The sequence below is a fragment of the Colias croceus genome, chromosome 15 (genome assembly GCF_905220415.1).
Source record: "Colias croceus chromosome 15, ilColCroc2.1".
NCBI lineage: Eukaryota > Metazoa > Arthropoda > Insecta > Lepidoptera > Pieridae > Colias > Colias croceus.
The window spans coordinates 3,700,376-3,713,480 of NC_059551.1; the positions used below are offsets into that span (position 1 = coordinate 3,700,376).

Below are 13,105 nucleotides of genomic sequence, written 5' to 3' on the forward strand. Positions count from 1 at the left end.
TCAAATAATAAAACACATTATATTGACTTTTAAATAAATAAACCTTAATTACTAAGCGTATACTTACAACTACACCTTAGAAAAATATAAATTATAGCAAAATGCAATAAACCTAAAAAGAATGACTCAAAAACATTGTTCGTTTCAAATATTATGTTTTACAACTACCCTTCAATGTTTGTAAATGTTAAAAAGTTAAAATTTCAATATTATTTATTGAGGGTAGTTGTAAAAGTATGGAGAGCCTATGTAGCACAGCCCTAATTGAATGTTAAGTCTTATAAATATTATTTATACATTTTCCATATTTTGCGGGTAGGTATAACTATAAACTGTGTGATCAACAACAAATTCTTTGATAAATACTAGTACATGTTATGAACTATGAATCATTTTTAATTCAAGATTAAACGCTTAGAGGAATGCATTGCAAGTACATTGAAAAAAAATATAACTCAGAAATCAGTAGAAAAATCTTTGAAATTGATAAATTCAAATAATCTCAAATCATAATTAAGCAAAAGAACAATTTTTACAAGAAAATAAAAGAAATATGAAGCCACAGGGAATTGGTTCGAAGCCATTAACTAAGGAGTATTCATTTATAATATTTTTGCTACACAAAAAATTTATAGCAAAAAATATTAGGTAGAAACATCGATAGATTATGTACAAGGAAAATTGAGACGAATCAGTCAGTATATTAATTGTAAATACTATAAAATAATACCATTTGGTATCGTTTATCACCTATAAAACATTCACACAGTCACGATTTAAGCCAACGTTTTCGTGAGCAAATTCGCATAAGTACAAAAATCACAAAAACATTAACTACAATTTAATATACAACATTTCAATGCATTGTTCGCAAGACTCCAGCCACAGATTAATTTGTCAATAAATTAAAAACTGCACAGATAATACGAAACGTATTTGGCATAAACTAATAATAATACTTTACAAGCTTTTCGCTTGGAACGCAATCAAAACAATAAAAGCTCTCGTTTTTTAAACTCACAACGAAAAACAACAATGGGTTTAACCAGTGATATTATAAGTAAAAAGTATAAAACATTCGATGTTCAAAAACAAAAAAAGATGGAATGATTCTTGAAACAATAATCATTCTTTCATTCAATTCTTTTGTTGTCTCTTTTCTACTCATATGTGATCGAAAAAGAGCAATTAAAGTCAATTCTGGCCAATTAGCCACATTTCAATTTACCTTTAGTCTACCTTTCTGCTTATAATATCATCGGTTTTAACATTAACAGATTGTTACCGCGCTATAAACAAAGAGGTTAGAATCAAGATGGCGGATATTTTTGTTCTAGAAGCTTCGCCGGTTGATCCTGTGACTGAAGGAAGTCGGACACTCTTGTAATGGCAGGATTTTTCGGATGCGTCGTTACTAGATAGTCTTGTGTAGTTGGGGTAGTTTTGGATTTGGATTGGCTGAAAGAATAAATATAGTAAATACAATGTCATAAATTTAGTCTAAGGATGGAAAAAATTAAAAAAAAAAAAAAATATGGGAAAAGTTCAAAAAAAAAAATATTTAAATATATTTCCCATAACATTTTAGCAATTGAATAATTCTTAGGCCGTTAACAGTAAAACTTGTATTTTATCTGGTCCAACATTTATATCAGAACATAACTACATTTGTGGGATTTGTGGTTGTGTGGACAAATAAATATTGATATAAATTCTGGGTTTTCCGTCAATTAATGTGGTTTAATGACCACAAAGCTTACAATAAACAATTACTCATTATATCTCTCATGTCATATATTTATATACAATTATTAATTAAAACCCTGCCTACGCGTGTATTAGGCAGAGTTTAATGAGCGAATGTTTTAGTCAACGCCTCTCGGAAAGATTTTCACGAACTTTCAGTAGCGGATTTTGAATCTAGTTGTTTTTAGTAATTCTATTTTTATAGTTTAAATATTTTCACATTGCAGTAACAGTTCAGTGTACTTATGGTGTCTAATAGCAGTATTATGTCCAACATGTCCAATGTGAAAAATTGACAGCGTCTAGCGGAAATAATAAAGCTATAGAAGCTGCGAGCGAAAAGCTATTTTCATATAAAAAAGTTCTTAAAAGATTAACTCACCGCTCCCCAACTATCGTCTCTCTTCTTACAGAACGTCATATGCCATCCTCTGTACAATGTCTTCTCAATTTGTTCGGTTAATAGCGGCTCGGACCAGGGCATTTCGTTCAAGTGCGCCATAAACGTTTTGTTGCGGAATTCTGGGGGTTCCTTTATTACTAGACCCTCTGTGGACGAATAACTTTGGTTTAGTATATGAAATGTATGTGCATAATCTTTAACAGTGTTATTGAAATTTTATAAAGTCTGATTATATACAGAACTATATCATGACAATACATACATCTTTCTTTAACTTACATACTCATTGCGAACGAAAGATAGTTCTAACGCGTACAATATCAATTTTAATAATTAATGGTATTATGTAAAGAGTCTTAAAATAATTAAACTTATTGAAAACAAGATACAGGCCTTGAATAGATGTTGATTCTATGTGATATTTACTAATTTTTTATGATATTACTCACTCATTAAACCGACTCCTTGGTCATCTCCCTGCAGTGCACTTATATCGCCTTCGATTTCTTGTGGCAAGCCTTCCAAGTTCCTGTAACAAGATACGATGTTATTTTTTTGATTAACGAAATTTGCGCTTGAATAATGACAGCCAATTTTTTTTGGAACACCTAATTTTCAAACCACTTCCCTCGCCATATTTCCTCTTAATCTTAGATAATATTTGCACTTTGAAGGCAAATGAATAACAACACAGGTAGGTACGTTATAATCCCCGAACGCATTTCTATCAGTGGCTCATAAAGAAATCTACATAAAATAATTTATATGCAACACACATGATGTATTGGACATTATTTTTCCCAGACTCAAACAGGTAAAACCTAGCTTTAATGTGAATATTTTTTGTGCAAATTTCGAATCTCAATTACGTCATAAGCAAAAAACTTTTATTATCCCATACGTCCATTCAACAAACAAGTTTAAAAATGCGTATTAAAATCTGCAGGCAAAAAACTTGATGGTTTACCTATTGCCCAAAATCGTCTACAAATTTAAGTCACGAAATATTTTCTCACAGATTAATAGGATAATCAATGTAACTACGTAAATTTAAACTAATCATACCTATCCCGTTCCAGCCTTTTAGGATGTCCACTGCAGGACATAGGCCTCCCCCAAAGATTTCCATAATGACCGATCACCAGCGGCCTGACTCCAGCGGCTCCCCGCCACTTTGATCAGGTCGTCTGTCCACCTCGTTGAGGGCCGTCCCACACTGCGACGTCCTGTACGTGGTCGCCATTCGAGAACCTTTTTGCCCCAACGGCCATCGGTTCTGCGGGCTATATGCCCAGCCCAACGCCACTTCAACTTACTAATACGGTGGGCTATGTCGGTGACTTTAGTTCTTTTGCGGATCTCCTCATTTCTGATTCGATCACGCAAAGAAACCCCAAGCATAGCCCGTTCCATAGCTCGTTGAGTGACGCGAAGCTTGTGCACCATGCCCGCGGTTAGGGACCACGTCTCAGATCCGTAAGTCAACACCGGTAACACACACTGCTCGAAGACTTTCGTCTTCAGGCACTGAGGGATTTTGGACGAAAAGATGTTGCGTAGTTTCCCGAACGCTGCCCAGCCGAGTCGGATTCGACGATTGACCTCTTTCCCGAAATTGGACTTACCTAATTGGACTGTTTGTCCCAGGTAAACGTATTCGTCAACAATTTCGAGAATAGAGTTTCCAACTGATACCGGAGTGGGCACAACATGGACATTTGACATTATTTTCGTCTTGTCCATGTTCATGCTAAGGCCCACTTGTTGTGAAACTCTGTAGAGGTCACCGAGCATTGTATTGAGGTCTTCCAGGGATTCTGCCATGACTACGATATCGTCCGCAAATCGAAGGTGAGTGATGTACTCGCCATTAACGTTGATGCCAAATCCTTGCCAGTCCAGGAGCTTGAAGACGTCTTCCAAAGCAGCGGTAAACAGTTTCGGAGAAATAACATCTCCCTGTCTGACCCCGCGCTGCAGAGGAATTGCCTTTGTGCAATGCTCCTGAACCCGGACTGACATAGTGGCGTTTTCATACAAACTTCTCAACACTTCGATATACCGATAGTCGATGCGGCAACGCTGAAGAGACCTCAATACGGCCCAAGTCTCGATCGAATCAAAGGCTTTTTGATAGTCCACAAACGCCAAGCATAATGGCAGATTATACTCCTCCGTCTTCTGTATAATCTGCCGCAGCGTATGAATGTGGTCCATGGTGCTAAAGCCTCTTCGGAAACCGGCTTGTTCGGGAGGCTGGAAGTCATCAAGCCTGCGTTCGAGACGATTCGTAATGACTCTCGAGAACAGCTTATAAACATGGCTCAGCAGTGATATTGGCCTGTAGTTCTTCAACAGGGTTTTGTTTCCCTTTTTGAAGAAGAGGACAACCATACTGCTGCTCCACGCTTTTTGGCGCAGTGCCCTCGAGTAAGGTGGAAGTGAATAACCTCTGTAGCATTCTGAGGATTGGTTTGCCACCCGCTCTCAGTAGCTCAGAGGTGATTCCATCCTCACCCGGCGCCTTGTTGTTCTTAAGCTGTTTGAGAGCCATCCTAATCTCGTACAGGCTGATGTCCGGGATATCTTCGGTGTAATGTCGGGTTAGTCGGGCTATGTATGGTTTTCACGCATAAACTACTGGACCGATTTTGATGAAATTTGGCACAGACAATCTTTAGACCCTTAGAAAGAACATAGGCTACCTTTTATTGCGAAATATGTACCACGGGCGAAGCCGGGGCGGACCGTTAGTTATAAATAAAATAACAAAAAAGCTTTATGTCATACTACTGTTCAAATGCTTTTCACGGAATATGAATATTATTAAATAATATTATCCAATATAAAAATGGGTCTACACTATAAATTAAAACTCACCCAGAAGACAGGAATATTTTCTCGACTTGCATCATGCTGAGTCCATAAAATTCTTTAACTCCAAATGTTTCAAAGAACTCAACAACTGGGGTCATAGAGTAGCAGCCGGCTAGCTCCGTCCGAGGGTAGTATAGTATGAAGGATAGGCACATTTCCTGTAGTCAATGAAATAATTTACAAAAATGCACTGGAATAAGGTCTTAAATACTGTAAATTCTAAATCTTATAAACTTACTTTCGGTAAATTTATCGATTGACTATTCAACACAAAAACATATTTTTCATTGAAAAATATCAGTTCGGGATTAGTTTGTTCAACAAACCAATAAAAAACTATAAGTACAGCGTATTAATATAATAAGGAATAGTTATTGAAAAAATATAAATCGAGATGAACTAAGAAGATCTATAATTTATTTTTAAATACATCTAAGGCCGCCTTTACACCTGTAAGTTACTTTCGTAAAAATTATGTAACTGACTTACGGTTGCATTTACACTTAAAATAAACTTACAGTAAATAATGCTTACGTAATTTTTGTGAGTTTAAACTTACATAAATTATTACACGCCCGTTTACATTAAATCAGTAAAAAAAATGCCTCGAAGACGCCACGTTCAAGCGGCTGCTGCATATATAATTTTGTCCAATAAAAAGCGACGGAAAAATAATACTGAAAGAAAATGCTGGGTAAAACCTTGGTTAGAAAAAAGAATGGCACAAGGTGCGTTTGAAAATCTTTTGAAGGAGTTGACAATGGAAGACCAACACGGATTTTTCAATTTTATAAGAATGAATACTACAAGTTTTGAATTTGTCCTTTGAATTTGTTTTGAAATTGTCCTTTCAAATTATGCAATTTTCTAATGATTTCATCTGGAGTGGTATTAAACATTTCGCTAAGTTCAACATGTAGTGAATTTGTTTTTACGCGGTTTTTGTATTCTTTATTTTTGTAGTCCCACAGTATGGGACGTGCTTCAAAAGCGGTAATTAAAGCTTCTACCTCGTTTGGTGACCAGATTTTATTTTGTTTTTGTTTAGAGGACATTGTTTTGGTGAGTTCTCAACTTATCAAAATAATTCAATAAGCTGCGAGTCGCTTCCGTAAGCAAACTCGAACACGTTTAGACTTGTAATTTTTAAATTTACGAAAGTTGTAAAAAATTACAGTAAGTTACTTACAACGAGTGTTTACACTTGAAAATTTATCGTAAGTAGCTTACGTAAGTGACTTACGTAAGTAAAACTTACAGGTGTAAAGGCGGCCTAATAAATAGTATAATAACTAAAGATATAACAAAATTATCCAATACAAAATATAATTAGCGTATAAACTGACCTGCGTAGCGGAATATCCACCAAGTATGGGCTTATCTCTGCTCGAACTATCGTAAGTGCATTCGGTGATAAGTGTATCGCGTTTGAAGAACCGTCGCCCACCCGGAACGATCCGGGATTGTTGATAACGCGCGTCGTATACGTTTTCCTGAATAATGTATGGAAAAACACATGTAAGGGTTTATTTTTATTTATAGGCGATAACCTGGATTGAGTATGATAAAAAATTCTTAAAGTTATGTATCTTGATTGCTGAAGGCTGAATAACTGTTTTTACTTTTTTTTTGGTGGGAAATTTTGAATGTTATAAAAATTATTTGCCCAACCGCTAGATGGCGTTGTCAAATAGAGAAAAGGTAACTAAATAATAATTTTCTTTTGTAATAAGTGGATAAGTTACATATGAAATTATAATTTGCGATACTAGGTACTTCGTGTTTTATTTTCACAAAAGAACTTTTTCTTAAAACCGTCATCTAGCGACGGAATTAAGAATCATCCTAAAATTTTATAAAAGCGCCATCTAGAGAAAACTACTGGTACTACAATAACGCGAAACCTAGACGATTTATGTTAATATATGCCATAAACGCTAGATGGCGTTAAAATCAAAATTACCTCTGATATTTTAGGAAGTTCCTCGTTTCCCCTAATGTGCTTGAGGGTGATTTTCCTAGCGGTGCCGTGAGCGTGCAGTAGAACTGATACAATATTGATTCCTTCTTCTGGCATCGTCTGTAAAACAAAGAAATTTTTAACCTGTATTCTTTTATAATTATTTTTTATGGCCTTATTATATTTTATTTAATAAAAAATCGAGATCAAGTTTTGTGTCTCTACTATCGATATGAAAAAATATGTGAAATATCACGAAAAAACAGTTGAATTGAAAAAGTACTTTATGCTTTATTGTGAGCTAAAGTACTACATAATGTGCTAATTTTATTAAGTGGCTTAAAAGCCCTTGACAACTATTTCCACTCAACCAAAACACATTTAGCAAAATTTTCATTAAAACCGATGCTTTAAATCCATCACTCTCCGTGATTGATGTTTAAATCGTTTATAAATTCCAATGAGAGAATTTCCCGATCATTATAACTGGTATTAAATTTAGTGAAATTAATTTACGGTTAAATTAAACAATTATAAGAAGACGCTTTATAAATATGGACGAAATTGAAAAGACTATTTATATACAAATTTCTTAGAATTTGGGAGCGTGTTATATTACAGACTAGGGGGTTTGTAGAAAATAATCACGTACAAAACTAATATTGACACTCCGATACCGATACCGAATAACGCTGCTTCGTGTTTGCGATATACCGGTGCTGATATGTATCGTACCGGTATATCGTTACTACAGTTATCTAGTACTAAAGAGTACTACGATATAAGAATAGTACTCACGCTATTAGTGCACTCCGGGCTGCATATACCCACGGTGCGGTATGCTCGCTGCTTCGGCGGTATCACGTGTAATACCGACACACCGATACCGGCACCGAGTAACGCGGCGTCGTGGTTGCGTAATACCGGTGTGTAGTGGATGCGGATACCGGAGTTGTCCAATACTGCAAAAAATTAAGCTTATATAAGTATTGCCTAAGCCCTATGTTATACTTATTATAAATTGTTATAAATTCCCCTCGAAACATCAACGCAATATTTTGTTAACTTTATTTAAACAATACTAAATAAACGTTAAGAAGTAGTTGGTTAAGTTTACCCTTAAGCACAGACTACCTTAAGTAAACAAAGACCACGCTTAGCTTACAACGTCATGTAATCAACTTAGTGCTTATGTCTTACGATAAGTACTACACAAAATTCTCAAACTTTACAGCCATATAAACATATAAATGAAACATAAATCCGAATAGCTCTCAGCGATACGAAACACGTTGTAATTATCTGAAAAGTACTCAAAGTTTAAGGATAATTACTTACCCTCATGTAACGCCTGGTTATCATAATGAACCTCCAACATATAGTATGAGACGCCACCTCTCTCCCCTAGCGGAATCCCAACGTTTTCTGGCAAGAATTCACCTGCAAACAATCATGAACCTTATTAATAAGTAATACGATTGAATTTTAAATGATCTCGAAGGTCTAAGTAATGGATTGTTGTGGTTCTATTTAAGGAATTCAGTTTTCACATCTTGTCTTGAGGAAGATAAACTGTATTGCGGTTTATTTGTGTGATTTAATGAGGGCTGATTTTGTATACCTCATTGTTTGAATAATTACGTACTTTAGTATTTAATCTCTTTGATATCTTTTATAAATTGATGAAACAGTACATACCTATATCTTGAGATGTTTTTTTGCAATGTTATAACAACAATCATACGAATATATTGTTTACACGTAATAATTGTAGGTACGGATAAAATACTGATTTGTTAGTATAATGATTAAAGAGAGAGGAGAGGTTTAAAAGATGTATATCTAGCTATTTTGAAACCACTTTTACTTGTAAGTATGTGTAAGTGCGCAAAATACACAAAACATTCTCATAAACTATTAATATAAATATAACTAAATTACCTTTAGAACCCATAGCCCACGCGGCGATAGGAGTCACACATGTCGCCAATTCACCAGGCCTACTCGGCCCAAAGAAGCCTTCACCCTCCGCCCATTCACTCCATAGCCTTTTATCATGGTCTTCAGCACATTCATACAACACCATATGATGTACTGGAGATAGACTGTCCTTCTCTATCACTGGTTTGCCGTTCCTGATTGGTCGACTGTCTATTAAGGGCTGGTAGCCGACTATGTGATGCTTCTTTGGCAGGTCTGGGGCTTTAAATATCTTGCACCAGAAGAGTGTTGCCATGACGTGGGGGATTGTGAGCTGAAATTTGAAATAATGACTGTTGATAGAAGAATTAAAGTAGGGATTTTTGTATGAATTTTGAATTGTTGTTATAAAGTGCTGAAACAAGATGCTTGCCTACATAATATCGATATACTGTATGTAATTATATGTGTGTAATGATTTATTTTCATAGCCAATAGTGAGACAAATTAAACTAATAATAGTTGTAATTCTGCGTTAAGACTTAAGTATATGTTTGTATATGTAAATATAAGATTCATAATAATTTTAAACATTGTATGACGTACATAGCCATATGAATACACGTTTCGGTTTAAATATTTGAAATGAAATAAACAGACTGATTGAGTGAGGCATTTTTTAAATAAAAGTACACTTCAGACGGCACGATTTGAATACGCGATAATCATTATTCCTATTAATTCATTTAAAATTTAAAACACACTCAATATTCCCACGAAATATATTGAATGAAAAATTGTGTTTTCGCTCAGAGGACACCGTCGTTTTATAATATAATTAACTAGTTTTTAAATCATAAATTGAATAGTGTGCATTCATTGCCTTTTTTGCTATTAATTATTAATGAGAGGAAGTAATAAATATGCTAAATTAGCACGCAGGACGTGCTAGGTTTATCTTAGCATTCTAAAAGTAATTATGTGAAAATAGTAAATTGCCATGAATAAAGAACACGTTTCAAACTCATTATTCATTAATAATATGAATAAAATTGACAGTTCTTTTAACGTTGTTATACAAAAAGACGTTAATTGGAGCATTATTTTCTTTCTGTGGATATAAGAGACTCATCACTATTGTTGGGAAGGAAATTTCTATATGTACCTACATTGAATTTATAGACTGTTTTGTGATTTTATTAATCGTTATCTACATATACAGATTACAGAATACCGTTGTAAAAATATGCTCTCGTTTATTTTGTATAAAATATATTATATTTTTCATGGTATTTCAAGCGTTTGAATTTGCATTGCATAGAAATATTCATATACCTAACTGAGTTTCGGGGGAAGTTGGGAACTCAAACCTGCTTCGGCAATGAATTTCATTTGAGAATGTATTTTTTTATTTCAATTCCTATTTTATGTAGATAAGATATTTTAAGAATTATTGCTATAATGAGAGGTAAAATATTCTTATTAAATAATCTAAATCTAACTTAAGATCTCTTTTAATTTAGAAATTTTATTTGGTATTTAATACATTTACACAAAATTGCTCATATCATAACAATATTTCTTGACAGAAATTAAATAAAATTTAAACTAGTTTCAACATAATACTAATTTCAATAACTTACATTAGCAATCCTGACGTCCCAATGTTTAAGTGGTACGGTGTCTGGTTTGGACAGAGGCTGTAACAACCTGAGTGGTCTGGTGCCGCTATTCACATGTCTGGGGAGGTCCCCATCGGAGCCCTCAGGGCCTAGAGCCCAGAGGATCTGGGTTGTGTCTTCCTGTAAAAAAAAACATATGATAAATTATATGATTTATTGCTTTTGGGATAGATAGAATCACTTCGTTGTATAAAACAAAGTCGCTTTTCGCACCCTATCTCTATGCTTGCTTATAAAATTATGCTGTTCAAGAGTTAAATGTTCGTTGCTCTGTAAGCCAAAACTATTGAACTGAACTGAATTCGCATCGCTTGATTTTACTTTTATCATGGTGAAGTTGGTGTGTAATTAATAAGAATTTCGCTTGCTATGTTTGTCCTTTCATAATGATGTATAGCAACCACTTATAGTAAAATAATGATTATGTGGCTTCAGGTAGAATATTAATTACAATGGAGAGGATTTTAAAATTTATCGTCGCTTAGTTGGTAGGTTCTGCGCAAATTGGCGCAATAAATTTGCGCGTAATGAACTCTATCTGGCTACTTGCACCTTGCAACTGTATACTACTTTTGTATTTTAATTAAATGTAAAGAGTATGCTCAAGTACACTAGCTTTTAAAAAGAATTTGCCATACATACAGGAATTAATCTAATTTATTTTTTAAGAATGTATGAAATAGGTAATTGAAAATTTTTCGATAATTGTATTAAGCTAGTAAAAGTTTGCCTATATTTTTCATCACGTTATGAAGAATGTGGAGTGGGTGTTCTTCTACATCTGGCTTTATTTAAATATTGATACGGACACTAAACAATATGATAGGTAATTTTGAAATTATACTATATGAGTTTTTTCATCACGAGGCGGGATTTGATATAATATTATGGCGTTAGGTGTCCACATAAAAGACACATAAAAGTAGAAAGAGTGGAATGAATTCCATTGCTCTGGTGGGCTCATAGGTGGCCGAGAGAAAGACACGGGTTCAAATCCTCGTGATGATTCTCATTTAGCATTTAAATGCTATAAAACTAAATATCACACGCAATACTTACACCAATAACAAAGTCCTGTCGATCACACGTGTCCAACTGTCTCCTGAACTCCAGGGTGGTGTGGGTGTCATTCTGGTAGCCAGATATCAGCTCGTAGTTCTGCACCTCGTCAGCTACAGCTCTGTCTTCGAAGGTGAGGCCGTGACAATCCTGGAATGGTTAATAAACATTGTTAAATACAATTTTTAATGATGTAGAGATATTGAATATACGAAAATTTAAGAGATATTTATTATACATACGAAAATTTAAGGGACTGACTGTCTTTTGAGATGTAGGTAATGGATAATGATAATCTGGTTCAGAAGATCGAGTTAATGTTTAAGTAAATGTTTAAGTTTTTAATGAACTTTTTTATGGATAATAAATATTTGAAGTTCCTGCTAAACATTATTAAATTACGTTCAAAATTAAATAAAGGATGGGAATTGGGAAAATAATCTATACTCAAAACTCAAAGTTTTGTAATATTAGGTAATATTATAAAACTTTGAGTTTGTTTGTTTGAACGCGCTAATCTTAGGAACTACTGGTCCGATTGTAAAAATTATTTCGGTGTTAGATAGCTCATTTATCGAGGAAGGCTATATTATATCATCACGCTAAGACCAACAGGAGCGGAGCAATGCGGGTGAAACCGAGGGGCACAGCTAGTAATTAATAATACAAATTATAATTTGATATCCCATAAAGTTTCGGGAACTGACAAAACAATCGTCTCTCATCAACTCTATAATTTAAACGACAACCTGTATTTAACAAGGGTTAGAAATTGATTTCATTTCAACATCATATCTACAAAGTAACTAGGTATATTATTTTCAACTAGTTTCTAATCTAGGTAAAAAAAAGATACGGATGCGTGTCTGTGCAAAAAAGTATCATATTCATACCGGTATCAGAGGAAACAGACTTTGATATATTAACGAGTGTAAATTAAATGTTTTGATTTAATTTAATGTCAAAACATTCATTTAGTCTATAATTCTATATCACTTTCGGATCCAAAGATTTATAATGTATTTTCAAATTGCAGATGTTTATTTTTTATATTATGGTTAAGTAGCTTAATCGAAATTCATCTATCATATTTTTTATATCACAGCCATAAGTAATTCACCTTTATCATTTCTAGTCAAAGAGGAAGTTCTATACAACCCATTATTAAACCCACACTAATCTCACAATTTTCTTGATCCTTTATAACAAAAACGGTTAAAGGAATGTGACCTTTATTACGTGCATAAAAGCACCATGTTTGCGTAGCTGTAACGTCTATTTTTTCAAAGAAAACAGCTGATACGTTTTGAAAATAGTCAGGCAGATGTTATATATAAGTGTGCAATAAAGATAAGTAATAATTCCACTATTTCTTGTTTTTTGTACAGCAGATGTCGCGGGCGCACGTGCCGCTCCGTATGTGCGAGCACCTGGCTTCGCTCGCAAGTCGCCATACAG

General features: G+C 34.2%; 1 protein-coding gene across 1 annotated transcript in view; it reads right to left on the bottom strand.

Moving 5' to 3' along the window:
- LOC123697810 (MOXD1 homolog 1-like) overlaps positions 1-13,105 on the bottom strand; it is a 64,732-nt gene continuing 51,627 nt past the window's right edge. Inside the window, exons 3-13 of the mRNA XM_045644361.1 lie at positions 11,648-11,797; positions 10,550-10,708; positions 8,928-9,240; positions 8,325-8,426; positions 7,785-7,948; positions 6,990-7,106; positions 6,373-6,519; positions 5,030-5,184; positions 2,599-2,678; positions 2,129-2,295; positions 1-1,458 (exon numbers count right to left, since the gene is read on the bottom strand). Of these exons, the coding sequence (XP_045500317.1) occupies positions 1,282-1,458; positions 2,129-2,295; positions 2,599-2,678; positions 5,030-5,184; positions 6,373-6,519; positions 6,990-7,106; positions 7,785-7,948; positions 8,325-8,426; positions 8,928-9,240; positions 10,550-10,708; positions 11,648-11,797 (1,731 nt within the window). The 3' untranslated portion in view covers positions 1-1,281. The remainder of the gene's footprint in view (positions 1,459-2,128; positions 2,296-2,598; positions 2,679-5,029; positions 5,185-6,372; positions 6,520-6,989; positions 7,107-7,784; positions 7,949-8,324; positions 8,427-8,927; positions 9,241-10,549; positions 10,709-11,647; positions 11,798-13,105) is intronic.